The 27,480-nt window shown below is 33.7% G+C and overlaps 1 protein-coding gene across 1 annotated transcript in view; it reads right to left on the reverse strand.

The window, feature by feature from the left end:
- Window positions 1–27,480, reverse strand: part of SI (sucrase-isomaltase) — a 91,923-nt gene that overhangs the window by 51,789 nt on the left and 12,654 nt on the right. The window contains exons 9-20 of the mRNA XM_074192516.1: window positions 25,701–25,826; window positions 24,937–25,068; window positions 24,734–24,853; window positions 21,915–22,028; window positions 19,267–19,351; window positions 16,585–16,702; window positions 14,366–14,537; window positions 13,396–13,512; window positions 10,671–10,825; window positions 8,423–8,507; window positions 6,862–6,918; window positions 4,230–4,354 (exon numbers count right to left, since the gene is read on the reverse strand). Coding sequence (XP_074048617.1) covers window positions 4,230–4,354; window positions 6,862–6,918; window positions 8,423–8,507; window positions 10,671–10,825; window positions 13,396–13,512; window positions 14,366–14,537; window positions 16,585–16,702; window positions 19,267–19,351; window positions 21,915–22,028; window positions 24,734–24,853; window positions 24,937–25,068; window positions 25,701–25,826 — 1,406 coding nt within the window. The remainder of the gene's footprint in view (window positions 1–4,229; window positions 4,355–6,861; window positions 6,919–8,422; window positions 8,508–10,670; window positions 10,826–13,395; window positions 13,513–14,365; window positions 14,538–16,584; window positions 16,703–19,266; window positions 19,352–21,914; window positions 22,029–24,733; window positions 24,854–24,936; window positions 25,069–25,700; window positions 25,827–27,480) is intronic.

Raw genomic sequence — 27,480 nt, forward strand, 5'->3', positions numbered from 1 at the left:
ATCTCTTGCCCCTTTACTGGATTACTGCTCTTACTTCCATCATACCTCTGCTGTAGATTATTCTCACAACTTATACCTTTTGTCCCACTCCCATGTTACTGAATAAAACTAAACAACCTTATAACCATGCTAACGAGACATATTATCAATTCATGTTCTCCAATTTCTCCTGGGCTCTCACTGCAGCAAGACAATCTTTTAATCCTCCATAATTGATTTTTCATAACATTCTCCATAGACATTATTCTACGACTCCCCTTCTTTCCTCAAATCTCATGCAGCTCCTCTCTTTTTCTCTTTCAATTAAGGAGTTTGTATTTTACTTGACTGAAAACAAGTAAGGACATCTGACTGGAGTCTTCTTCCCATTCTCTACATCTAAAACCTTCTTGACATCAAGTTTCACTTTAGCCTCTTTTCCCCCAGTCTCTGACAAAAGCTTTTTTGCTTTTTCAAGGCTATGGCCCTTCACTTGTATACTTAATGCCATTCCCTCTGCAGCAAACCACAGTTTCTGTCATTCTCCTTTTCTTTCCAGTCTTCAAGCTTTCCCTATCTCCTGATTCTTTCCTTATTGCTTTCAGATATATCCAATAGGCCTCTATCTTAAAAAAACTATATTAATGAGGCCTTACCATTCCCTCCTGCTGACATGCTATGTCTCTCTTCCCTTTCTTAAACAAAACTCCTTGAAAAAGAAAAAAAAAGCACTTGCTGGTTTTAGTTTCATCCTTTTCACTAACTCTTCAGTTGAAACTACTCCCTCCAAAGTTACCAAATTATCTCTTAAATGCCAAATCTGATTTTCTTATACCAATCTTCATCCTGCTCTGCTGAATTTAATACTGTTCACCTCTCTCTCTCTCTCTCTCTCTCTCTCCTATTATATACCCTCTCTTTATTGAGATTTTATATTTTATTAATCTGCCCCCAGTCTTATTCTAACTAGGCTGACTATTCTTTCTCACTTTCTTTTGTTGGCATATCAGCTTTATCTTGAGTTCTAAATGGGAGTAGTTCTCCATTCTTTTCTTTTAGGCTAATTCCTAAATCCTTTTCTTCTCTCTCTCTCTCTCTCTCTCTGTAAAGTTTCTCTCTGGGTAATCTTATCTATTCCCATGGATTCAATTATTATCTCTATGCAGATGATTCAAAGATAGACACACACACACACACACACACACACACACACACACACAGCTCAGGTCTCTCTTCTGAATTGCAGTCCATATCACTGAAGACATTTTAAACTGATATTTTTTTTCCCAAACAAGAACCATTATCTTTTCTTTCTAAACCCATCCTTCCTTCAAATGACTCTTTCCATCAAAAACAATGCCCTCCAGGGTGGCACAGTGGATAGAGCACCAGGCCTGGAGTCAGGAGTACCTGAGTTCAAATCTTACCTCAGACACTTAATAATTACCTAGCTGTGTGACCTTGGGCAAGCCATTTAATCCTATTTGCCTTGCAAAAAAACCCAAAAAAAACAAAACAAAACAAACAGCAACAATACCCTCTTTCCAGGCCCTCAGAATCTTAACCTTATTCCGCGCCCCCCCTCAACTCTTCACTCTCCCTTCACCCTAATTATCTAAATAGTTCCATTATTATCTTCTCAACATTTCTTCTATTTATCTCCTTTTTCTCACAGAGTCACCATCTTGGTGTAGGGGCTTGTTCCCTCTCACAGAAACAATTTCAAATACATATTAATTGCTCTTCATGCCTCAAGTCTGTCCCCTTAGCATTTATTTCATCCTCCTGTTTGCTGCCAAAGTGATTTTGCTTCAGTACAGAGCTGATGAATCCCTCCCTACTCCATCAAATTCTATGTGATTTCATATAAATTTTCTGTTTAGTTAAAATCCTTCAAAACTTGCTAACAGTCTTTCTGGCCATCACAATCCCACTTCTTCATGCTTGAATCAGACTGACTAGCTTTTGCCTGTTTCTCAAACTCAATACTCTAGCTCTCCTTTCTGCATCTTTTGACTTCACTATTCACTTCTTTCTCTATTTTAGCTCATAGAAAAATCCCATTTTTCCCCTTTAAGACTCAATTCAATTTCAACCTTCTAACAAAGAATTTACTGTTTCCCCCTAACTTCTAGGGCCTTCTCCTCCCCAGCTACCTTGTATTTTTTAAGATAGATGGATGGACAGATAGATGGATCTAGAAGTAGATATATATATGTATATATATATGTATATATATATACATATATATGTATGTAGATATATATAGATATAAATATAGGACATCATATGTGGTAATGATTATAATATGTATGTCTTATATTACATAATTCCATAGCTCTATATACATGCAATTATATGTATATATTCATAAATGTATGCATGCATGTTTATATGAAATAGCTGGAATCAAGGGACGGTCCTTAAGCTGCATCTTAAAGGCAGAAAAATGGAATTTTCTATGAGGTGAGATATATGTGTATATATTATATATATATATACATATATATATGTTCTCATTATTAATTCTGTATGCACTATATAAGATGTGCTCTTTGTTTAATTCTTTGTAATCACATCTGTAAATCTTAGCATGTCTTTTACAAAACAGATGTTTAATAAATGATTTTTCTTTTATTGATTTTTATCTGCCCCAAGAGTAAATCAGATGGAAGTTTAACAATTAAAAAATAACATTGATATATAAGATCCAGTATTTCTGAATCAAACTTCAATGTTTTAGAAAAAAATTCTGCAATAAAAATTAAATATAAATTCTAAAATCACATAAAATAATGAAATAGGAATTTTCTAAATAATTCAACTGTATTTTTCTACTTGTAACATATCTAATAATATTATTAACTATTGACATTGATATGGAAAGACAGTGTTACAGAGAGAGAGATTCAGCCTCAGAATTAGAAAAGTCAAGGTTTAAGTACTTATTTTAGCATAAAGTGGCTGTGTATCCTAATCAAATCACTTAATATCTCAATAACCTCATGTAAATCACTGATTATAATCATTTACTGTTTTGATGAATTTTATTTATAAAAGTATATCAATATAATTTTCCATTTTTAATTACTTCTATTTAAAGGATGCTATATTTGGAGTCAAAGAATTTGAGTTTCAATTGCCGTGTTTCTGTTTACTATCTGCTGAACTTGGACTCATTTCTTCAATCCTTTCAACAATAAAATATAAAAAAGTTGTTTGGTTGGCCTCCGAGGTTCTTTTAGATGCAGAATCTTTGATTGTACAATGTTATCATTTACATGAAAAATTCAAGGATAAGGGGCAGCTAGGTGGCCTTGGGCAAGCCACTTAGCCCCATTGCCTTGTAAAAAAAAAAACCTAAAAAACATTAAAAAAAAGAAAAATTCCAACATATATCAACTATTTGGGTGCTATAAGGATCAAATGAGATAATAATTGTAAAGTATTTATTACAGTATCTGGCACATAGGAACTACTGTATAAAAGTTTGCTGCTGTTATTAGTTATGATTTCCAAATGAACTTGCCAACATGGCAAGGGTTATTCTTCATTTGGAGTTGAGGGAAGAAATGATCAAGGTTTGTGCAAAAACTTCTTATTTTGCAATTTTTATATTCATCATTATCTGAATGTTCTTATAGCTTATTTGCATCCTTGCTTGTTTTAGCTTATGTGTCAGGAGAAATGGAGAACACTTATTTATTCCAAAAATTTTAGGGTGTACTTAAATCTTGTTTTATGTGTGGTATAACTATTGAAAAAAATAAAGAAAAACATGTAGTGTTTCCAAGCTTAGTCCATTTCAATCAATGCTTGATTTAACAAAGGCTAGGTGAGAAAACAGGATAAAAGTGTTAGAACATTGGGATAAAGACATCCTAATTACAACATTCAGGTACTACTTAATGAAACAGTATAAAATTGTCAGCTAACAAAGTGAGACATCTATCCTTTGAATGCCAAAGGGATTTAGATTTGGGTTATAGTTAGCCTATTGGCATGGTTGATTTCCCAGAAGGAATTTTTAAAACTTAAATCCTTTCTTTAGGAGAAATTATAAAAATGAATTAGTGATGCAGTTGGTTGAATGGCACCTAGTATGATTCACAATTTATTTCCACTGACCTCTGTCTCTTTTTAAGTTTTTCTTTTCTCATTTTCCCCTTCAATATCATTTCCATCTTCACCATCCTGCTTCAGACTGTTCCAACATTTTAAACTAAAATCAATGTAGTTTACATTTTTACCTGGCAGTTGTGGTTACACTGGGTTGCTGAGTGGGGAATATATAGCCTCCTCTCAGATGTAATCCAATTTTGTCTATTGGGAGATACATTTCAACTCGTTCTTTTCTCCATGGTCTTTTGGCCCCCTGTATTTAGTGAATAAAATCAAGTGAAATTGGCATTAGCAATGCAGAATCTACCTCTATTTCCTCATAGGATGGCAGGGACTATCATCAGGGAATATGCATAAAAAACCAATTGGCATTATAAATGTCTGTGAGAACTGGGTAAATATATACAAACTGCATCTCAAGCTTATAAGGAAGGAGCTTTCTATAAGAGATTATGTTCCCTATTTCTTTCAAAGAAACTCATTAAATTAGAGGGGGAAAAAATCTGAATTTTTATACATTATAAAATGGAAAGGATTCATTCCCTCAGTAACAATTGTAGACTTGAAATCTGGAAAACTTGAGTTTGAATTCCACTTCCAACAGTATTCATTGTAGCCTGGGTAAGTTACTTAATTGTTCTAAGCCTCAATTTCCCCTTCCTAAAATTAGTTAATAGGATTGTACTCAACTCACAAGGTTCTTGGAACAATTGAAAGTGATCATGTATGAAATTACTTTGGAGTCTACAAATGTTATAGAAATGTGTTATCAGAACTGTTGTCATTGTTACTTTCCTATTTTACGCCATTTGGAGCGAAGAAAGCCAAACTCAAAATCTCAGTAACTCTTTTCCTCAGGAAACCCAAATTGGGACAAATAAAGATTATATTAAAATGAGTTGATTATTATTAACCCATTACAAATAAAGTATATTTAGATTGCGTACAATCAAATTTCACAATCACCATGCAGTGTGCATCAACCCACACCTGTCACTTTATTACCACAGAGATCTCCCAGCATAGAAACATCCTCTGAGATGGTGCAGATCAGCAAATTAATCTGGAGCATTGCCAAGATCTTTGTAACTCAAGATCTGCTATTTTATAGTCTTCTCTTGGATAATGTAAAGGCACTGAAAGGTCTGTGTCCTTCCCATGATCACATTATTACTATGTCCTTCACGATTCCTGAGTCCAAGGCCAACTCTCTATCCAGTAAATTATTTTGTCTCTTATTTTCTTAGCTATATAAATTAACACATTACAGGTCTAACCCGAGAAAGACATTTCACATATCATGCCAAAGAACTCTCAAAATGTAGCATAGGGACTACCCTGCATTGACAGAAGACACTTTTGTGTGAAGAGTTCCTTATGCCAGTGAATTTACAGTCTGGGCCAAAACTCTGATGTCATTGGTATGGGGAAGGTTTGGATGTGTCCTCTCCTTGTGCTTTATAACAACTTCTTCATGACTTAGAATCTTTGAAAATTCCCTGGGACAACAAAGGTAGAGTCCAGGCTGGCAGAGCCCGTATCTATCAGATTCTGAAACCTCAGTTATTGGACCATTGTTTGTTATCTTGTATCTGCACTTTATCACTGTGTCTGTTACTTCGGAGGTACATAATAAAAACTTCTTTTTTCCCAACACTAATTTCAGCATCATGAGATACAGTCTCAATTAGGCATTCCTCTGAGTATGCTGACTTCCAAATATTGACCTCTACCCATTTGAATGCCTTATTTTAACTTTTACATGCACCTATTTATGTATATATATATATATATATATATGTATATATATTTGTTTATATATAAAGGTATGCACATATTTTATGGGGTAATTCAGATCAAGAATATGTTTGTATATACATATTTATGGTAGTGAAAATGAGACAATGAAAGTTGCTTAACCATAATGAATATTTTTTTTTATTTAAAGACATGTTTGGAGACATTTTATATATATATATATATATATTATGTATAATATATAATTTATATTATATATGAATGCATATATGAAGTGTGTGTTAGGTGGATGAATAGATATGCATTCAAATAAAATTTTTTAAAGCTTTTAATTACTGTACTTCTTGCTGGAAGTTTAGAAATATCCAAAAAATATTTATATTACCAAACACAACTTCCTATTTAAATTTATTTGAAGAAGAATCTATTATGAATTTTACCAAAAGAATCCAACATTTAAAATGCCCAAACAATAAGATAATAAGTGGTTTGTCAAAACTATTGGCTTATAGCAAAAAAGCAAAATCAAAGTATTGACAAGAGTTCTTCCCTTGGTCATTAAGGTGGCAAGAAAAACAATGCTTTTCCATGAGATTGAATCTTTTTCTTTGAAACACATGATGATATGCTTAGAACAGACCTTAAACTTCAGCCTCTGGGAGAATATTCTGATAAATAGGTCAATTTCATGATATTGAGACTTTATTCCTTCATAAATATAATGTTGATACTTTCTTACTTCAAATTTCTAATAACAAGAATGTACATCATTACATGGCTCATTAAATTGGATCAAAACCCATTTAAGCACCATGTTAGCTTCTGTTTAGTATCCAGGGTTACATTTCCTACATATACTCAAACTTGGGGAATTCTTGAATAGAATAATCCCACCCATATGAAACACTGTTTTGTTTTAAAACTGAGTCAAAATCAAAATTTATTTATTTAAATTTATCTATCATTATCTACTGAGGTCCCATATCTACTAAAGATACTTACTGTTTCATAGTCATACCATACTGCATCAGGAATATATGCACTCACTCTGTCAGCTCCCTAAAACAAAAACCACAAGGAAAAAATGATTTGGGTATCTAAATTAATGAAATGATAGATAATCTGAAGGTCTAAAAACGTTCAGGTGGCCATAACAATTTTTGACTAAGGCTAGGCAGTCCATTTTTTCAATCTGTAGTTCTTAAAAGCATTATAAAGGGAACTGTACTAGTTGCTGAGGAAAATAAAATTTAAAATATAGCATTCCCTGCTTGCCTTCAAGGAACTTGCCAATTCCTGAAGTTTTCTTCCCTCCCTTAGTTCTAAGAGAGAGATCCTAAATCCTCAGGTAAAGCTATGAGTCTAGATGACTGTATACATCTCCAAAGAAGGATAGATGACTGAGGATGGGAAGATAGTATTGTTTTGTTTTAATTCTAATTCTATCTTGGGAGGAGATTTTCTGCATGATTAAAAGAAAGTTGTTCTATAACCAAAATTTACATTGTTAGCTGAGTATTTGCTCTAAAACTAAGGACATTTGACCAGAATATGTGGAGAACTAGATGTGAGTTGTGATTTTGAGATGTCCAGATATACCCAGGATGTGGCCAAATTAGCAAGTCTCTGAATATCCAGGTTAAGTCACAATGAACAAAAAAGAGAGTGATTTTTGTTAAGAAATCTCCAAGATTTTCATATAACAAGACATCATATATGATGCATGCCTAGAATGATATTAATTTGCATCGTTATAATTAAAAGAGTACTCCCCTTCACAGATATATGGCCTATTTTTCATTTTGCAAACAACAAAAAGTCGTTTGACATGCTTAAATTGATGCTGCAAAGAAAATACCAATGATAAAATAGCTGTGCAGATAATTATTTTGCTTTTTATTCTGGTTGAAAGTTTTAATATTTATTTTGTTGCATTTCTAAATTATTTTATTTAAATTTTATCTATGATATCTATAATACTTTTTTAAATTTAAAATTATTTTTAATCACCAAAATATTTATATTCCCTGCAATATCCAGCTTTGGTATGACAGTTTTTGTATTGAAAAGTCATTGAGACATTTAAAAGATTAAGACTATTCTAGGGGCGGCTAGGTGGCGCAGTGGATAAAGCACCGGCCCTGGAGTCAGGAGTACCTGGGTTCAAATCCGGTCTCAGACACTTAATAATTACCTAGCTGTGTGACCTTGGGCAAGCCACTTAACCCCATTTGCCTTGCAAAAACCTAAAAAAAAAAGACTATTCTATAACATTCACTTTGAAATGTATGCATGAGAGGCCCTCTTCAAATCAGTGGTGTTAAACTCAAATGGAAATAGGGCTACCAAATCATATGCAAAGATTCCTACAGACCACTTAGTGCCTGAGCAAAGCAAATAGTAGCATCCTTGTCCTAAGGTGCTTTCCTCCATTTCATTAAGTATTTACTTATTGCATTTTAATCTTGGGATGTTGTAAATCAGCTGAGCTAGGTGGCAGTCAGCCTTTTGGATAGCTCTGCTTTAAATGACCAATATATTATTTCCATAGTATAAAACCTACCTGTCTCAGAACAGGTGTGATAAGCAAAGAGGGACCCCATAGGAATTGAGTGTCCTCAATCCAACTGTTTTCATCTGTGTAAAACCTAAGGTAAAGCAAAAAGCAATCTTAAAACATCATATTTAAAATAATGTCAGTCAAATGACTCTGTCATAATCAATAAAATGGAGATGATCATACTTCTACCACCCACTTTATCAATTTATTATTAAGTAAATCTTTGGTAAACTCTTATAGAAATGTGAATTTTGTTATGATTATATTTCAATGATGATAAAATTCCTGGGTGAGATCCTATGTCATATTTGAAATGAAATGAAAATATTAAATTCTTCATTATCTTTTCATATATGCTAGTGAATATCCTTCAAAACCTTAGATTTTCTTCCAAAAAAAAGGTTCTCAAGCAAAACCTTGGGAGGAAAATGCATGAGATTATGTAGCAGTCACTAAAAACCAGCGTGGTAATGGAAAGGAACTTCATTTTGAATCACAAAAAACATGAATTCATATGCTCCTAAAATAGTGAATATCTATTTAACTATGGGGCAATAATTTAATTTTTCTGAGTCTCTGTTTCCCCTTCCATAAAACAGAAATAATCATTTACATAATATCAATTTCATAGGATTTCTGGGAGGATTTAATGAGAAGCAGTTTTCAAAGCTATTTGGAAATGTTAAAGTACAATTTTAACCTCAACTTACATTTCACATACTATACATCTGTTCAGTGTTCTGGGTTTTTTTTTCCAGGAAAAATTTACCTTAACTGTTATGCTTCACCCATCTACCCTTTAACTTCATTTTGTGATCCCAGATTTTTGACCTGGTTCTGAAAAAAGCCTATAAGACATGACCTGTGAAATGAAAGAGTCCTAGTTCTGTTCATTAATCTAGAGAAGCATCTCTTCATTTTTTGGCAACTATTCATTTGGAAAAAAAAACATTCTCTGAGAAATGAATAACTCTAAAAGAACCCTGAACTTAGGCAGATTGGTATAGGAGTTGGTATCAGAAAGACCTGGGTTCAAATCTTGTTCCCAACTCTTAAAAGTTTTCTGATCTTGGACAATTCAATTTACTTTAATGAAATTTAGTCATCTCCCTAAGACATAACTACTGAGTCAAGTCAACATTGTGCTCTGCTTTGGTGAAGGAAGTTCTCACTCCAGGAGGTCCCTACGTCACAGAAATTTCTCCTAGTTTCTTCTCTTCCTCTAGGTAAAGAGAGAATCTACCTAGCAATGAGTTTGAATCTAGTTTACCATGTGGGACAAGTGTTACTAAAGTATCATTGTTCATCTATTCCTTTTTATATAATTTGAGATTCCCGCATAGGATCATCAATCAAGAGTAGAACTTAAGAGAACAGCTAACCTCATGTCCTGAATTTATAGATCTTTTTTTGAAAAAGTTGTGACTTTTCTAGCATCACATAGACAGTAAACCAGAATTTAAACCAAACATGAGCCTCTGAAAATGAAATTACTGTGGCATGTTGTCACTGTGTGCTTTATATCTCCTTTAATTATAATTCTTAAAAGTTTATATATTCTTTTCATAACTATCTAAGATATTTTTAAGACAAACATCAATAACAGAACTTTGTTGGATTACAATGTAATGGGATAAAAATAAATCAATAAAACATTGTCTTTAGAGTCAGAGACTCTGGGTTTGAGTCTTGGGCGAGCTCTTTATTATTTATAGGCTATCAGACAAGCTGCTTAACCTCTCCTAGCCTCAGTTTCCTTATATATAAAATGAGCTGATTGCAATTTTTGACAGGGTGGGGAATGTCTGGGTCTCTTATTTCATTGGAACTGCTTTGGAAACTCCGTATTTTAATTTGAACAAGCAGTTCATCAGTTAGTCAACCAATAAATATTTACTGAGCACTTACTACAATACAAAAGACACTGCATAAGTCCTAGAGATTCAAAAGGAAGCAAAAGGCAATCTCTGACCCACAATCTAATGGGACACTAAGAGCAAATAGTATTGATAAGTTTGAATTAGGGTCTTTCTGACCCAAAGGTAATCCATCTGGCCATTATACTATACTAGTGGTTCCAGGATCTTGGGGTTTCTTCTTTCTAATTTTTAATGTTTTTGATCTTCATGCTCTGAGCATGACCACTATTAAATCCAAGAATGTTGATATGTATATTTTTTTCAACACAACAAATGTAATTCTGACCTTAATAGTTTAAAAACAAATTAAAATATTTTAATAGCGGACTTACTCATGAAGGAAAGGCCTGGACACTGTGTCTCCATACACTTGAGCTTTGTAAAACAGGGTATAGAGGAAGGGTAGCAAAGTGTAGCGGATAGTCAAATAATGTTTCGATGACTTGACCAAAGTAGAATCTGCTCCAAAAGCAGCTGGGTCTTGAGGCTGAAAAAAAAAGAATAATATTGTTGTTACAAAACAAAAGCAAGAAAGTGAGAGTATATACTGTCTTCCTAAGAAATTTCATGGTATTTCCCCCCACCTTGATCTCATCATGAGACTTTTATTTGGAGTTGGCAAGAAGCTGAATGCGAGCAAAAATGTTATAACCAATGAGTGAAGGATGATTCATAATCTTTTTTATTTTAGGCTATTTTCTTGGATTTGAGTTTTAAGGACGGCCTAGTTAGAGTTGGGCAAATGAAAAGAGAAGAAAAAGACAACCATATGGAAAAGACAAGGAGACAGACAGTTTGACCTATATCATGCACACAGACAAACATTTACATTTTCAACATGTGAAAATGAAAAATGTTTTCTAAAAATTTGAGTAAATTTCTCAAATTAAGTTGAAAGGAAAGTATCTAAACCTAGAGAAGTAATCTTAAAGCACACAATACAGGTAAATTAGAAAAGGTTAGCAATAAGACTGAAAAAATCTGTACTGGTCTAAAGCTCAGTATTTTCAAGATTCAGCTAAGAGGGTCCAACTTGCAACCAGGACATGCTAAAGAGTTTCTGAAAGTCTCATCTGGAAGATGTTTGAAAATGTTCCATCAAGAAGCAGATCTTAAGAATGATATCCAGGGGCAGCTAGGTGGCATAGGGGCATACTGGCCCTGGAGTCAGGAGGACCTGAGTTCAAATCCAGCCTCAGACACTTAATAATTACCTGTGTGGCCTTGGGCAAGCCACTTAACCCCATTGCCTTGCAAAAACTAAAAAAAATGATATCCAAAATAAGTAGGAAATGGTCTTATTAATACTATTCTCACTAGGGATCAATACTTTCTTTTGTTTAAAAAAGGAGGGGTTCCCAACACAGGCTTTTTGCAGCAGCAATCTTCTTGTAATACTGAATCCTTTCATTCAATTATAAAACTTGGCTATTAGAAAACATTTCTCTATGACTAGAATAAGAGCGAAACAAAGTCCTTCTCTACTAACTTTACTAACATTACTCTAACATACTAACATTAACTCTACAGAGAATATACTCAAATGTCCCTGCAATGACTTATAAAAAGGCTATTAACCTCGCTCAATGAAGACATTAAAAACTGTCTGAATATTCCCTAAATACACATTTAATTTGGTATTAGGCTACTATGACTAATCCCTAAAAGCTCAAAAATCCTTTAAGCAAAAATGTAGGAATATGTCTTATTTCAAAAGGATTCCTGTATGTTCCCTTCTAACATACTATTCTCTTGCCTGATCATGTAGACTAGACTGGTTACACCAATTTATTGAAGCTTCTGGCATAAGCTCAGTGATGGCTGAGAAATATCACCTGAGGACCAACAAAGCTAAGTATAGAAAGACAGCCTTAAAGACTTAGACATTAAGGGATGCTTTCCTGAGGGAATGGGTCACAGAAACTCATTAAATTCTATTGAAAAGAAAGCCCATACTGAAACAGTCATAAACCCGTCAATGTATATGAGTACATTTGTACATTAATGAATGCACATTTGTTATTTTTTATATTTGTTTTGATTATTTTATAAACAAGTTTTTTTCCCTCCAAGAAAAAAAAAATTGCTCTGATGGTAGAAGTCAAAAGACCTTTATCTTGAAGCTAACTTCATGACTGATGAATCTTTGCCTAGATTCTTTGAATCCTAAAAAGCTAGTCAGACTAGTCACACTCATCTTCTGGCTCACTCTCCAGATTCTTCTACCTGCTCAGTAAGGACCCAAGCCTATTTTGTCAACTGATAGTTATATGTCTTCTTCCCATATTAGAATGCAAACTACTTGAGAATAGGAGCCATTTTCTTTTCTTGTTTCTGTATCTCCAGTGTTTAATATAGTGCCTGGCACAAGTTAAACACCTTATAAATTGCTTTATCTGTCTATCTATCTACCTATCTAGTAGCCATTCACTAGATGGATGACTTCTAGGATTCTAATAAGACCTAGTTCATATATGTAAAAAGAGGAATAGATTGAATTAGCACCAGAACTGATAGGAAACTCGTAATTATCTGTTTTGTCCAACCTCTCAAGGATAAATTGAGGTTAGAGAGGTTCGTTTGTTTGTTTAAGATCATCCAAATAGGGGCAGCTAGGTGGTACAGTGGTTAGAGCACTAGTCCTGGAGCCAGGAGGACCTGAGTTCAAATCTAACTGTGTGACCTTGGGCAAGTCACTTAACCCCACTGTCTTACAAACAAACAGAAAATAAAGATCATCAAGTAAGTAGTAAGTGTCAAAGCTACTTTTGTATGTCTTTTCCATTGTATAATATTTTAAAATAGTCACTTTCAATTAATGATATGTAATGAATTTATAAATGACTTATAACTTCCAACTCTATTTTCCAATTAGCCCTTCAAGATTGAGTTCATCATCTCTACCCCTTTAATCCATTTATCTGACCATATAAGAATTCTAGAGACCACCTTCCTGGGTAGCCTCATATTTTCCTAAGCAACCTCTATATATTTGCAGTGACATCAAATGAGGAGAAAACATAATAAATATCATTCACCATACTAGAACTTACTTACCTTGTAATTTTCAGCATTATGATTTCTAGAAAATGGATAAAATGCTCCAAGCTGCATCCATCGAGTACATAGTTCTTCTGTGGTATCTCCTATGAAACCACAGATGTCTGCTCCAGCCTAAAAAATACACATCTTTATATTCCCTGCCACAAAAAAGAAAGATTTTCCTCAATTCTTTTTCTCTTCTCAAGTTTCCATGTCATTTAATGAGGTGATGTTTTGCACCCTCTTGCTTTCCTCTCTCTTCTTATTTTAATCTCTTTTGATATCCTTCCATATATTTTTCTCCACCAAATTCAGTTAGGCAGAATTTGGAGAATTTCAAGATTTAGGACTAAGGTGGTGATAGAAGTGCTTCCCCGATCAGATCACATCTGAAATATTGTGTTTAGTTTTAGGAATAACACTAATATGCCAGAGAGCATCAAGAGAAGGGGAAATAAGGTGGTAAAAGACATCAAGCTCATGCTTTCTGATGATTCATTGATGGGACTGAATGTGGTTAGCCTAGAGAAGACCCAGACGGGACATCATTTCTGTCTTTAATTGTTTAAAGGACTATTATGTGGTTTAGGGTTTAAACTAGTTCAATTAATCTATTTAGGACAAAACCAGAGCTCTTAGTAGTAGTTGCAAAGAGGTAAGTTTAGTTTGAACACCAGGAAATACTCCTTAGTTGCCTTCCTTAAAACTTTCTCTTCTTGGACTCCTCCTTCCTTCAGTTATTCTTAACTCTAAATAAGAAATAGTGAAGATAGCAAGTAATAATGTAAAAAGGAGTTCAATATGGAACCCCATTTTAGATCATGGCACACAGAGTAATATATTTTTGAGGACAAGGTTTCAGGTTTTGTATTATTTCCATGCTGCTTACCCTTGTCTATTGTAAACATACAATTATTAAGTTGGCATTAGTTGAATAAACTTAAATATAAACATTTCAGGAGTAATGTAAAACACATGTTCTTACATAAGGTATTCCAAACAGGCTAAATTCCAGTAGTCCAGTGATTGACCATTCCATGTGTTCCCACAAAGCACTGTTGTCTCCTAACCAATGGCCAGCATGTCTTCCATTGCCAGCAAAAGTTGAACGGGTCAAAACAAAGCCTCTTTTATTTGGAAATACCTTATCAATGGCTCTAAAAGGAGATAGAATTCATGAATGAGTTGATTTTCAAAACCTTAGCAGCAATTTATGCATTTGGTGAAGTTTTTCTATGGGCATGCAGCCAAGATATAGGAATGAAAATAATTATAAACAAATCTATATCCCAACTAACTTATATTTACCTATATAACATGTATCTTATATATCTATCACTATATATATATATATGTCATACATATATATACACATGTATATGAAATGAAATCTTGTTGAAAAGAACAGAATGATTATTTTTGGAGAATGTTGTTTTACAACTCTGGTAAGGTTCTCATCTAAATCTAGCTTTGAGAAATTAATTTTCTGAAGCTTTCTTTGTGGTTTCCATAGAACTAATCACCAAAAGGAAATTTGCATTTTCATCTACTGATGTCAAGAAAAGTCTGAAATGATAGAGAGGTAGACTCTCTCTAAGCTCTTCCCCACTACTGACTATCATCATCTACCTCTCCTACAGAAAGGTGTTAACATACATTTCTTCCAAGCTTCCATCACAAAGAAAATGTGAGAACGAGAAATGACCTTGGAGGTCTCCTGACCCACAGATAATGAAACTGAAATTCAGAGAGATGAATTTTCTAATATCACTTGACTAATGACAGGGAAGGAATTAAGACTCAGATCATTTGACTTTGGAGACAGAGCTATTTCTTACTATATTTTATTTGACTTTTATTTGTCTCATTTATTTGCCCATCACTGCACCATATCTCTCTTACAATGGGAAATTCTTAATTCACCACTCCACTTAATGTGTATTCTGCTGGATTTCTACTCCATCATCATCTTCATCACACTCCTTCATCAACAGAATGTCATCACCAGGATGACATAATCATGGAAATTCCTTCAACTTTTCTACTCACACCATATCAATATTCTTAGTTTTTTTTTTTCTGATTCTCTGATTGAATAACTGAAGGAGAAAGCAAAAATTTACTCCTATATAGTCCCTCAAAAAGGACTCAAAATGCCAGTCCTCTATTCATTTACCATCAGCTCCTCTTTCTGGTTTTGACTCCACTATTTTGATCATACCCCTGTACATGCACACTCTGGCATTCCACTTCCAACCTTTCAATTTCTTTCTGTATATTATCTTTTCCCATTATATTGTAAGCTTGTTGAGGGCAGACATTGTCTTTTTTTTTTCCTATTTGTATTCCCAGGGCTTAATACAGTGACTGGCCTGAGGTAGGTATGAGAAATGTTTATCATATGGTAAATTATGAGTCAGAGGATCTCAACCATAGAGTACTTCTACTTTAGGGTCCACCATGAAGGAACGATCACCTCATGTGCTCTTTTGGTTTATGTGGAATTGTTAAAATATACATAAAATCAATGATGTGTAGGTGAAGAAGTATTCCATTTCAAATGTTTGCCACGCATTCCAGAAAAATTGTCAAATTCAGTCTAGAAGCATATGTGTCAAGTCAGTAGTTGAGTAAAATAGAGATGTTCTGTGGAACCTTGGTGGCACAGTGGATAGAGTACCAGCCCTGGAGTTAGATGGACCTGAGTTCAAATTCAGTCTTAGATACTTTATACTTATTAGATGTTTTACCTTGGGTAAGTCACTTTAACTCCATTTCCTTGCCAAGAAAAAAAAAGAAACTAAAAAAATAAAATAGATGTTCTGAAATGGGCCACTGATCTATTAATTTAGATAAAAAAGAAAAAAGTGACTACTAATGTCATATAAATATCTTAGTTTTTTATGAAAGCAAGAGTTCCATTGTAGACAGAGTTCTGGACATAGGATTCTAGCAATGTTCTACACAACTTTTTATAAACTGAAGAGAAAGTAGCAACCTGCCCTCATTGAGGAGTCTCCCAACAACCTATTTTTGAAAATTTCTTGAATTTTCTTATAAGACCTTGAAATTTTTTGACCAGTAAATGGTACCTAAAGTATGGTTTATTTTAACCTTTATCTGATTGGTTGTATAGATTGATGAATTGAGTTATTTTCTCATTTTTAGGCAACAAAGATACCAAATAATGCCTTTATCCCTTACTTTTCTGTGGCTATTGACATGCTGTATCCATAAAGACTGTGGACATCATATTGCTTCCCCCAGGTCTGCATAGCATCCATGCAAATGGTCTTGGAATACATGAGTCTGTCAAGTATACCTTAAAAATACAAAATAAAATTATTCACAAAGGTTTTATTTTCATTTTTACCTAGTTCAAATCAATAAACTTTTACTAAGGAGTTACCATGAGAGAAGGACTACCATTTGTAGATCTGGTTACAAAGACAAAAATAAAAAGTGCCGGATTCAAAGAACATATATTCGGAGCAGCTAGATGGCACAGTGGATAAAGCACTGGCCCTGGAGTCAGGAGTACCTGGGTTCAAATCCGGTCTCACACACTTAATAATTACTTAGCTGTGTGGCCTTGGGCAAGCCACTTAACCCCATTTGCCTTGCAAAAACCAAAAAAAAACAAAAAACAAAAAACAAAAAACCAAAGAACATATATTCCATTGGAGGAAACTGTATTCTTTGCATTCTCTTTATGCAAAATACCAATATGAAACTCTTTTTTTGCCTTCCATTTCTTGATTTATCCTCTGTTGTCTTACTTTAAAAGCTATATACTAAGTTAAAATCAGATAATCATGTTAATTTACAGAATCTCAGACTGGAAGAGATCTGAAACCCCTATTCTGCACCTGAATGAGAATCCCTTCTCCAGCATACCTTGGAAGAAGTCAAACAACATTGACTTGAAGGTTCACTGTGATAGGGAACCTGTTGCTTCCAATTGAGACTTTCTATTTGAAATAGTTCTACATGGCATTAAAATTAATTTTTTTCTCTTTGAAAGTACTATCATTTTTTTTCCTTTTGTACTCATTGGGGTCATGAAAGAACAAGTCTAATCTGTCCTTCCACTGATGATACTTCACATAGATGAAGACAACTATTATACCCCCCCATTCGATCTCTTCTCCAGCTTAAATCTTCCCCATTTCTTCAGCTTTTCCTCTTATGGTTTGGACTCACAGAACTGTAACATAATGGTAGCTTCTTTATAACTATCTATTTTTTAAATATTCTTCCTAAAATATAGTATCTATAACTGAACAAATATGCCAAGTGAGCTGAGAATACTGTTAATCTAAATGACTCAAGCTGCTAGTTTTAATTAATCTTTGTTTAATTTACCTATTTATTTTTTAATTTACCCATTTATTTTTTTAAGTCTTCATCAAGTATTAAGACTATATCTGCCTTGATAGATACCAGATCTCAGGGAAGTCATTAAATCAATGAGAAGAAAAGATGAAACAGTAAAAATAAGTGCTTTTCCTTAAAAATCAGTCTTGAAAACTAATTAGCATAGTATATATAATCAAATTCAGCTCATGAAGAATGTCACACGTCCAAAATTATAAACCATAAAACAGTTTACAAGGGATGAAATTTTTAAAAATGGCAATCACTTTTAAGAACTAATGTTACCTCATAGACTTTTAGATTCATTGGGAATGTAATAATCAATTGTACATTCTACTTATCTTAATAATAATAATAATAAAATAATTGAAATAATAAAAATTTTAAATCTTTAGTAAACTTCCAATACAACAGTTCCATGATATTCATTTTACAGATGAAGAAACTGAGGTTCAAAAAAATGAAATGATTTGTCCAAGGTCTCAGAGCTAGTGTGAGAGACAGGATGTGAACCCAGTTCTCCTGACTCCAAGCTGATCAATGTGCCTGCCTCTCATGGCATCTCAGGATTTATCCAGAGGTAACTAAGTGACCCAGAGTTTAGAGTGCTGGAAAAAGAATCAGAAGAACTCAGTTACTAACTATATGACCCTAAGTAGGATACTGAAATTCTGCGCCTGAATTTCTTCATCTCTAAAATGAAATGAATAAATAATTCCTACCTCCTGGTGGGGTTCTGAAGACAAAATAAAAATTTTATAAGTGTTTTGCAAACTGTAGTGCTATATAAATGCTTGCTTTTTAGATGATGATGATGATGATGATGATGTTTGTCCTTCACTCTTGAAGAGGACCATGACATCAAGGAGGTGAAGCCATGACAAGCCCATGAATTGTATTTGCGTGAGGGGGACTATACTAAGTCCCCAGCCTCACTTTCTCCTCCAGAGCCATCTGGGTCCAGTGGCCAGATATAAATCAGGATGATGGGAGATGGTCATGGATATGAGGCAATCAGGCTTGAATGACTTGCCCAAGGACACATAGTTAGTAACAAGTATCTGTGGCTGGATTTGAACTCCTGTACTTCTGATTAGAAGACCAGTGATCTATCCACTGCACCATCTAGCTACCCCAGTACAAGAAGAACTGGATAATTTTCTGGATAAATGAAATGCAATGAGTTGTGCTGTTATTACAACATACTTTTCAGATCATCTTCCTGGTTACTCTTGGAAAACACTCCAATTCAATTAATTTGGTTTTTAATTTCATGCCAATGAGAAAATGATTTGTGCCAAAGGGAAGTCAGTAGCTAGAGTGCATTAAAAACTCTATTTCTTTTATTAAAATTCTCTCACACGAATAAGGAAAAAAATTCTCTTTAAAGAAGAGATTTGTGCCCAAGAAGGCAGAAGACATAGGTACACTTTTTAGAGTAACACAAAAAGAAAAGAGTATTTAATTCTGAGTAATTGCATTCTACATAATACAAAAGTACAAATTTACCTGGAGTGAAAGGTGGGTAGTTCAAATTGTTGGGTTCACATCCCTCCGTTGATCCTCGGATAAAGCTGGAGACTTCATTCATATCCTGAAGAGATACAGTAAAGGACGACATCTTTTATTTTAAGATTTTTTTTGTAAGATTGCCTAATGTACATTTCCAATTTTAGGAAGGAAGGAAGACTGTTATAATGTTTAGGGAAGATGTTTGTGAATTCCTAACCCCAAACTATAGAAAGTGATTAATGGTATTTTTAATGATGTAAGTAGAAATGGTTTATAAGTGACCGGAGAAGGATTTTGATCCAGGTCTTCTTATCTCCTGGGCCAACATCATCTATTGCTCTTTTACCCTAAGCATCTCACTTTACCTCTGACTCTGTTTCCACATATAACGATAGCATCTGACTGACAAGTTTGGAGCTTAAAATGACAAAATATAAGATTTTTCAAATCTTAAAGTTATATCTAAAATGTATCATCTTCATTATCATCATCACTATTACAAGTGGAGAATATAATATATTTTGAGTCAACCTTGGAATCAGAAAGACCTAGCAAAGTTCAAGTTATGTTTCTCACAGATATTGGCTATATGAACTTTGGTCAAGCCTTCCACTTTTTACAAAATCAGATGTGTGGTAAATATCAAATCAAACTTTGATTTTACATGGAACCCACCAATAAACAATAATCACAAAAAGCAAATCTATTTGAAAGACCATTTAGAAAAGAAATTTTTTGGTTATTGGAGAAAAGTAGACTCTTGATTATTTGCAGGATCTGTTCTACCACTTCTTTATGTCTAAAGTGGCCCTTTAAAACTGAAGCTGCAAAGCATCCCTAGTAAAAGAAATTACACACTGGGAGCTTCCTACCCAAAAGAAATCTTAATTCTATTTTTAAAGAATATTTTAAATAAATAAAATATTTTAAAATCATTGATATGGGCAGAGTTTTGAAAATATAATCATTATTCTTGATTTTTTCTCTTAAGATTAGCCAAAAGAAAAAAAAAAAAACTAATAAGGGAAACATTCTCTTTCCCTGACTTCAAATGCTCTTTTTTATTTCCCTCATCTCAGTAACCCTTCCCATTCACTTAATTCCTCCCAAACATGTATTTTTCCCTGCTTATCAAATTATATCCCCATTTTCAAAGCATAGATCAAACATTATTACCTCCAAAAAAGTCTTATTGGTTCAGTTGAAAAAGTTCTGTCCTTTATCAAATGAGATACTTACCACTCACTCTTAAGGCATGTATCGCATACCAACCTATCAAATGATGTTCTTATATAGCCTATCTCCTTTTTATTCTAAGCTTCTGGAATGTTGTAATATTCCTCATAGATCCCAGAGCTTAGAACTTTGTAGATTTCTGAGCATGAACCCACTGTAGAAATAAGGGTCACATCAAACATCAGAGAACCCTTCGTTTTTTTCAAGTTAGTTGCAAATGGTACCATATGATCTAGAAGCAACATTCTGAGTTTCTTACTTTCATCATTATAATGGAAAGAGCAAATCATTGATCCACTGTTAACTCATACCAACATAGTTTGTATGATACCTTGTCTATCACAGACATTATGATGTCTAATTGATAAAAGGAAAGTTGTCTCTTCCATGGTATCATACTGTATATAACAAATAAATATTTATTGACTGCAACTCGCCATAGAGCTTACTCTTCTTCCTAGTTTTAACATTTCCTGAGAAGGAGCTCTTTTCTATATTTTTTTCTGTTTGATATTGTTCCTGATTAAGTTGGTTGTTATATAGTTATTGCCTAGGTCTTGAGTCCATTCACCATTATATTCCATACCACAGTCGTAGATAACCTCTTTCTTATTCTATCAGACATTAAAGTCCTTTCTCAAGCTAAATTGCCAAGCATTCAAACAATACTAGGGAGAACACAACAATGATGGACTGGCCATATCATTAGAATGCCAAATGTATGCTTGCCAGAAAGACTATTTTATGGCAAATTCACCCAATGGGTCAGAAAAGTTGGTACCAAGATATCCTGAAGGTCTCTCTTAAGAACTTTAGATTAATTATGCAACATGGGAGACATTGGCACAGGACCACCTGGCATGGGGTAGCCTCATCAGTGAGGGTTCTGTGCTCTATAAAGAAGACAGAATTGAAGTAGCTCAAAGAAAACATAAGATATACAAGTTCAGAGTAAGACCCCAGGTGTTCACACAGACTATTTGTTCCAGGCATGTGGTAAAACATTCCGAGCCCGTATTGGTCTGATCAGCCACAATCAGACACACTGTCATTTGTCTCGAACATAGTGATGTCATTTTGGTCTTCTTCGATAACAAAAGACAAGAGCCACCCATTCTATCTGTTTCACAAGTCTAGGTGATTGATTTTTTTTAAACCTGTGTCTCAGTTTCCACATTTGTAGACTTGCAAGTTTAAAATAAAAATGACCACATCAAAGAATGACTGTTACCAGTAAATTACTGGCAGAACCAAAAATACTTCTATCTATATTTCTGAATTTTGGTTTCATTAGTATCCCAAAGATAACTTCTATATTGATGGAAAATGTCTTAGTATTATGGTCATTACTATGAATAGACCATTTTTACTTTGACTTTCTGACATATGAGTTTTTAAAAATTACTTACAATCCATAATCCATCAAAGGGCACTTCATCATGAAAAATTTTACACTCGTTTGCCCACCATTCTATACATGCCGGATTGGTGAAATCTGGATATACAGTTAAACCAGGCCAAACCTAAAAGTGAAAGGTTAAATGATGAAGTTGTAGAGAGGGATGCATAGCCACAAAGAAGAGTAAATAAGCATTTGATATACTAGGAAAGAGAATTGTTCATAATAAGAATTATAATAATCATAATAAATCTACTGTATCTAACTCTAATTTGGGGTTTTATACACTACAATATGATTTCATATTGTGATTTCATTGGATTTTCACAAATTATCTGGGTGGAATACAGAACCAAGCCAGTAAATGAACTAAGAAAATAAATCTCTTGCCAAATTAGACATTCAGTGTATCTTCTCTGCATCCTACTTAACTTTGATTTGTTTTAATCCTGAAAAAAATTCTTTACAAATTTCAGAGGAAATCATCTGACAAGTATGGCCTGAAATAGCTTCCTCTTCTTTTCTGCAGTATGTGATATGCTTTGTGTTTGTCCTCCAAAATCATAAGGATCAATTTGCAAATATAAAATAAAAGTCATCTGCTTTATTTTATTTTGTTTAGTATTGCTTTGAACTGACTTTCCCTAGCTCACCTAGGCTGATGGACCTGAAAGCTCTGAAAGAAATCTTGGTTAATTATACCCCCACTTTGACAATGTTGTTCCCCCACCCCCTGCCCCAATAAGTTCATTCAATTGATGCCAAACTCAGTGTAGATGGCCAGTCTGCCCAGCGCACTATAGCTCTGCTCAGAGATCATGAACCATCAGCTATAAGAAGTGATGTCCTGGAAATGTTGAACGACTAGCTCCCCAAAATTAAACACAAAACAAAAACAAATACTCATGACACATTTTTAAGTGATCGCTGCATTATTATTTGTTCCATTGCATTCTAGTCTAGATAACGAACAAAATAATAAATCACTCCATGATTTGTATCATTTGCTCATTTCCAATATGCAAATACTCCCATTGAAAATTTAACAGTGGGATCTTCTGGGCTGGTTTGACCTGGCTCCAAAACAGACTTGCCACTGCTATACCCTTTCCATTGAGCAAGAATACAGTCACTACCTAATATTCTTTACTATGAACAAATTCCTAAACTGATGTGATTATCATGATACGTATTTGAAATAATGCTCACATTGCTCTTAAAAAGTAAATTTTCTGATCATTGAACAAGGAAATTTATTCTTATCTTTTTTTTTTCTTAAGCATTCTAGAACTTTTCAAGTCAATTAAAGCACTTAACAATTCTTTGCTCTATTACAAAGGTTGAACAGGATCTGAGAATTCAAACAAGTAAATAAAAAAAAGAAAAAAAGAAAATAGTCCCACTCTGACCTTTAAAAGTATACATTCTAAAATGAAAATCATAACTATGATTTTTTCTATGTGATATTTATAACCATTTTATACTCATTTTTTATTATTTTAATTAGTACACTCTCATTTGTTGAGAGGCTAAGCTTTGTTTTTTACTTTTTTTATTCAAGACAAATACTAGAGACAGTAGGGCATACAGGAAGAGTCTAGAATTCGATCATTGCCTCTAAAGAATCCCCAAATGGTATAAACTCAACCCTACTCTTCATATTAATACAACTAATATTTGTTTAACAATTTAATGTTTGAGGGGCAGCTAGGTTGCACAGTGGATAGAGCACAGACCCTGAAGTCAGGAGTACCTGAGTTCAAATCTGGCCTCAGACATTTAATGACTACCTAGCTGTGTGGCCTCGGACTTAACCCCATTGCCTTGCAAAAAAACTAAAAAAAAAAATACTGCCTGCCAACAATTGAATGTTTGCAAATCCTTTATGTGTGTGTGATCTCATTTAATCCTCCTAACAACTGTCAGAAGATGATATTGGTATCCCCAATTTACAGATGAGGAAATTGAGTCTTAGCAAATTTAAGTGATATCTAGGATCACACAGTCAGAAAATATCTGAAGCAAGGTTTTAACTCCAATGGACCAGATTCCAAGGGCAATGCTGTCTTCACTGCACCACCTAGTTAACACATCCTGACTGCCAGACTATGGTAGCCAGACTGAGTGAGATAGGAAAAACCAATTTAAAATGATACTAAATATGGGGCGCAGTGGAGGATCTGAGTTCAAATGCGCCCTCAGACACTTAATGATTACCTAGCTGTGTGGCCTTGAGTAAGCCACTTGACCCTGTTTGCCTTGCAAAAAAAAAAAAAAGATAAAATAAAATGATGCTAAACAAAATAAAATGAGCATAGAGCAGAGTTGAAACTGTAGATTGTGATTTATCTATTCTATATTCCAGATAGGAAAGACTGAAAATGAATGGTCCAAGGTCTCAGCTTTCTATTTACTTTATCTTAGGTAAGTTATCAAACCTCATCAGACCTTAGTTTCCTCATATAAAAAAGGAGTTAGGCTTAGATGATAGTCTAAGATTCTTTAAGCTGTCATTTTAAGATCTGTGGTTTGGTACAATGGAAAGAATTTGGGGGCAATTGTTAGAGGGCAAATCTTTTCTTTGCCCCATAATTCTGTGTGACTTTGTTGAAGACATCACAAATCTATTCATCCAAGTTTTGTGTGTGTAAAATGAAATAGGGAAATAATATCCTCTGAGCTCCCTTCCAGCTTTAGATTAACATCACAATTTTATAAATGATTTTCCTTTGAGAGATTGCATAATCTGCTATTAAAATCAAATTATCAGTTGCAATGAACTTTAGGGTCCCAACTGGTAGGATAAATTCGGATTAGACCTAATGTTACCTCTCCAATGAGCGAAGTTTTCCCATCTGCCTTCTTTACCCACACATCTTGTGCCGTTCCCCTATCATATGCTTCATAAGGCTTTCCATTAAGTCGTTTGTTTATAGAAATGGCAGGGTCCTAATAATAGAAAATAAGAAATATTAGAATAATCTCCTATTTTTGAGGCAGAATTATGGAAAACACATATTTTTAATCATTACCAGAATGATGATATATTTCTGTTCATGGTTGTGCAAATCTTGAACAAATTCAGGGAGTCCCGCAAAAGTTACGAGATCATAAGTAAAGTCTTTCTTTTCCTCCATATAGTCAATATCAGTGACTTGAACATCCTAAAAATGAATAAAATCTGTTTTAGTAATTAGTGATAAAAAGGAAAAGGTTCCAATGCACTAAAATCTTGTCATTTCAGATGGAAATTTTTATTAATATCATTGAAATCTCAATTATTATGTTCACTAAGAAAATGTTGATTTAGATTAAATGTGATTTTATAAGCAAAAACTAAGTAATAATTTGTCTGTTTTCTAGCTTTGTATATATTACTTAAATTGAGATCAATATAATTCATACTAATTGAAAAGTAATACCTTTAACTCTAGAAATTTTTTTCTATGTGTTAACTATATCAACTATATTGTTCTATACAATTAAAGATTCTATCAATTGTTTTTTGGGGTCATCAATTAATATAAATTCAATTCAATTAAAATAGTTGATATTATATATTTTGGGTGATTTTGAAAAATATACCCCTATATCTATATAATATTTGCTTCCAACTGAAATGATTATAATTATTGCATAAATATATTCTAATTCTGCATATACGACAAAATATAGGAAATGAATATAGGGAAGCAATATTATAAAATAAAACAAAATCTCATTATTTATTCAGTCAGTTTAGGATTGTTAATATATACTAGGAATCTATGTGTGCAAAAATTGTTATTCCACTTACATAAGGAATGCCAATTGCCCGATTTTGTTCCACCACTTTCTTCACCTCATTAAGAGTTCCATAATTCCAGCGGCTCAGTTGGAATCCAAGACCCCAGTATGAAGGCATTGTTGGTCTTCCAATAAACTTAGAGATGCAACATTTTAATTAGTCATAGCAAAGAGAAAGATGTCTCATTTTGATTATTAATATTAGTCTTCCCTTAACATTAAAGGAAAATTATCATTGAAGCAAGAAAAAAACAGAGGAAGAACAGCCACAAAGATACTGAGATTAAAGTAAATTTTGCAATATACTATGAATGCTATAACTGTTGTTTTGGGAAGTCACTTGTAATTTTTCCCTATTTATAGAGTAATAATTATGGCATCGCAAGAATGTAAGACCCCTATTTTCCTTCTGATACTCTATCCCTCCTTCTTTCCTCCTGCTCCTTTATCCCTACTTCCTTTGAACCTTCATAATTAAGAAATTAAGGATCAGTACCTAAAAAGAAACAAGATGCTATTAGAAATTTCAAAAAAAAGAACAAAAGAAAAAGAGAATAAAAAGTGAACAATAATTTTTAAAGTGTTGAAAAGACTATTCAGAGAAGGGAGACAGTAATTCAAATGCAATTGCATAAGAAATTTGCTAAGTAAAAATAAAGAGAAATGTTAAAATGGTGACAGCAATTCTGTCCCTTCTCAGCAAAGATTGTCATAGTGTGGACCAGGGCTACAAATCATATTTGTTTACTGTACCATCTTCCCCAAATTTAATGGGTTTCTTATATCAGGTTAAAATGCAAGATCAGAGGCCCCATTTCTCTTCCCACTACCCAAATGAAATTAAGGCTCCTCTAATCCCTTTGTGTCTCTTGTGCCCTAACTCCAGACAGAAAAAGTGTATGGTCTATATAATTAAGCTAACCATACACTTCTAATGATTTCTTGTTTAAAAAAGGGAAAGCCTAGGGAGGAAATATGTCCATCTCAATTACCCTTATGGAAATAACATAATAAGGAAATGTTTTAAAAGTGAAAAAAGAAAAGCTGGCACAAAATTTTAGTATAAAAAGGATTACTGATTAAGATGAACCAATTAAACTAGATATTTTCTTTTCATCTAAGCTCTATGATTGCTTCCTGATTGATTAACAATTGTGTAAAACTTTGGGAACTACTCAAAATGTCATTTATATTCAGTTTAAGTTTAAAGTTCAAGTTAAACTTAAGGATCATCTGTTAGTGTAAGGAAAATGACAGAACTTCAGATATCTGACTTTTTGTATGGAGATTTTGGAGCAGGGAGGGAAAGGTGGGGAAAGAAATATGCAAAAATATGGAGAAAAGGAAAGCTATAATGGCGGTAAGGTGACCTCACTCTTCTCCCTAATGCCAATTCCTTCCCAAAATGGACAAAATACAAATACAAATACAATACAATATATAATAGGAATCAACAGTTGATTTCCAGTTTCTTCTGAAAAAGAAAGTAGGTTGAAAGTTCTGCTCTCTTGAAACATAGAGAAGACAAAAGAGGAGCTCTCTAATGAAAAGTCTTGACTTTGGAATTATAGGAACTGAGTTCAAAACACAACTTGGTGCCTTATGTTGATCTTGACCAAATCACTTGATATCACTGAACCTCAGTTTCTTCATTTGTTTTTTTTAGGTTTTTGCAAGGCAAATAGGGTTAAGTGGCTTGCCCAAGGCCACACAGCTAGGTCATTATTAAGTGTCTGATAGGAGATTTGAACCCAGGTACTCCTGACTCCAGGGCCGGTGCTTTATCCACT

This window comes from Macrotis lagotis, chromosome 6 (genome assembly GCF_037893015.1).
Source record: "Macrotis lagotis isolate mMagLag1 chromosome 6, bilby.v1.9.chrom.fasta, whole genome shotgun sequence".
Taxonomy (NCBI): domain Eukaryota; kingdom Metazoa; phylum Chordata; class Mammalia; order Peramelemorphia; family Peramelidae; genus Macrotis; species Macrotis lagotis.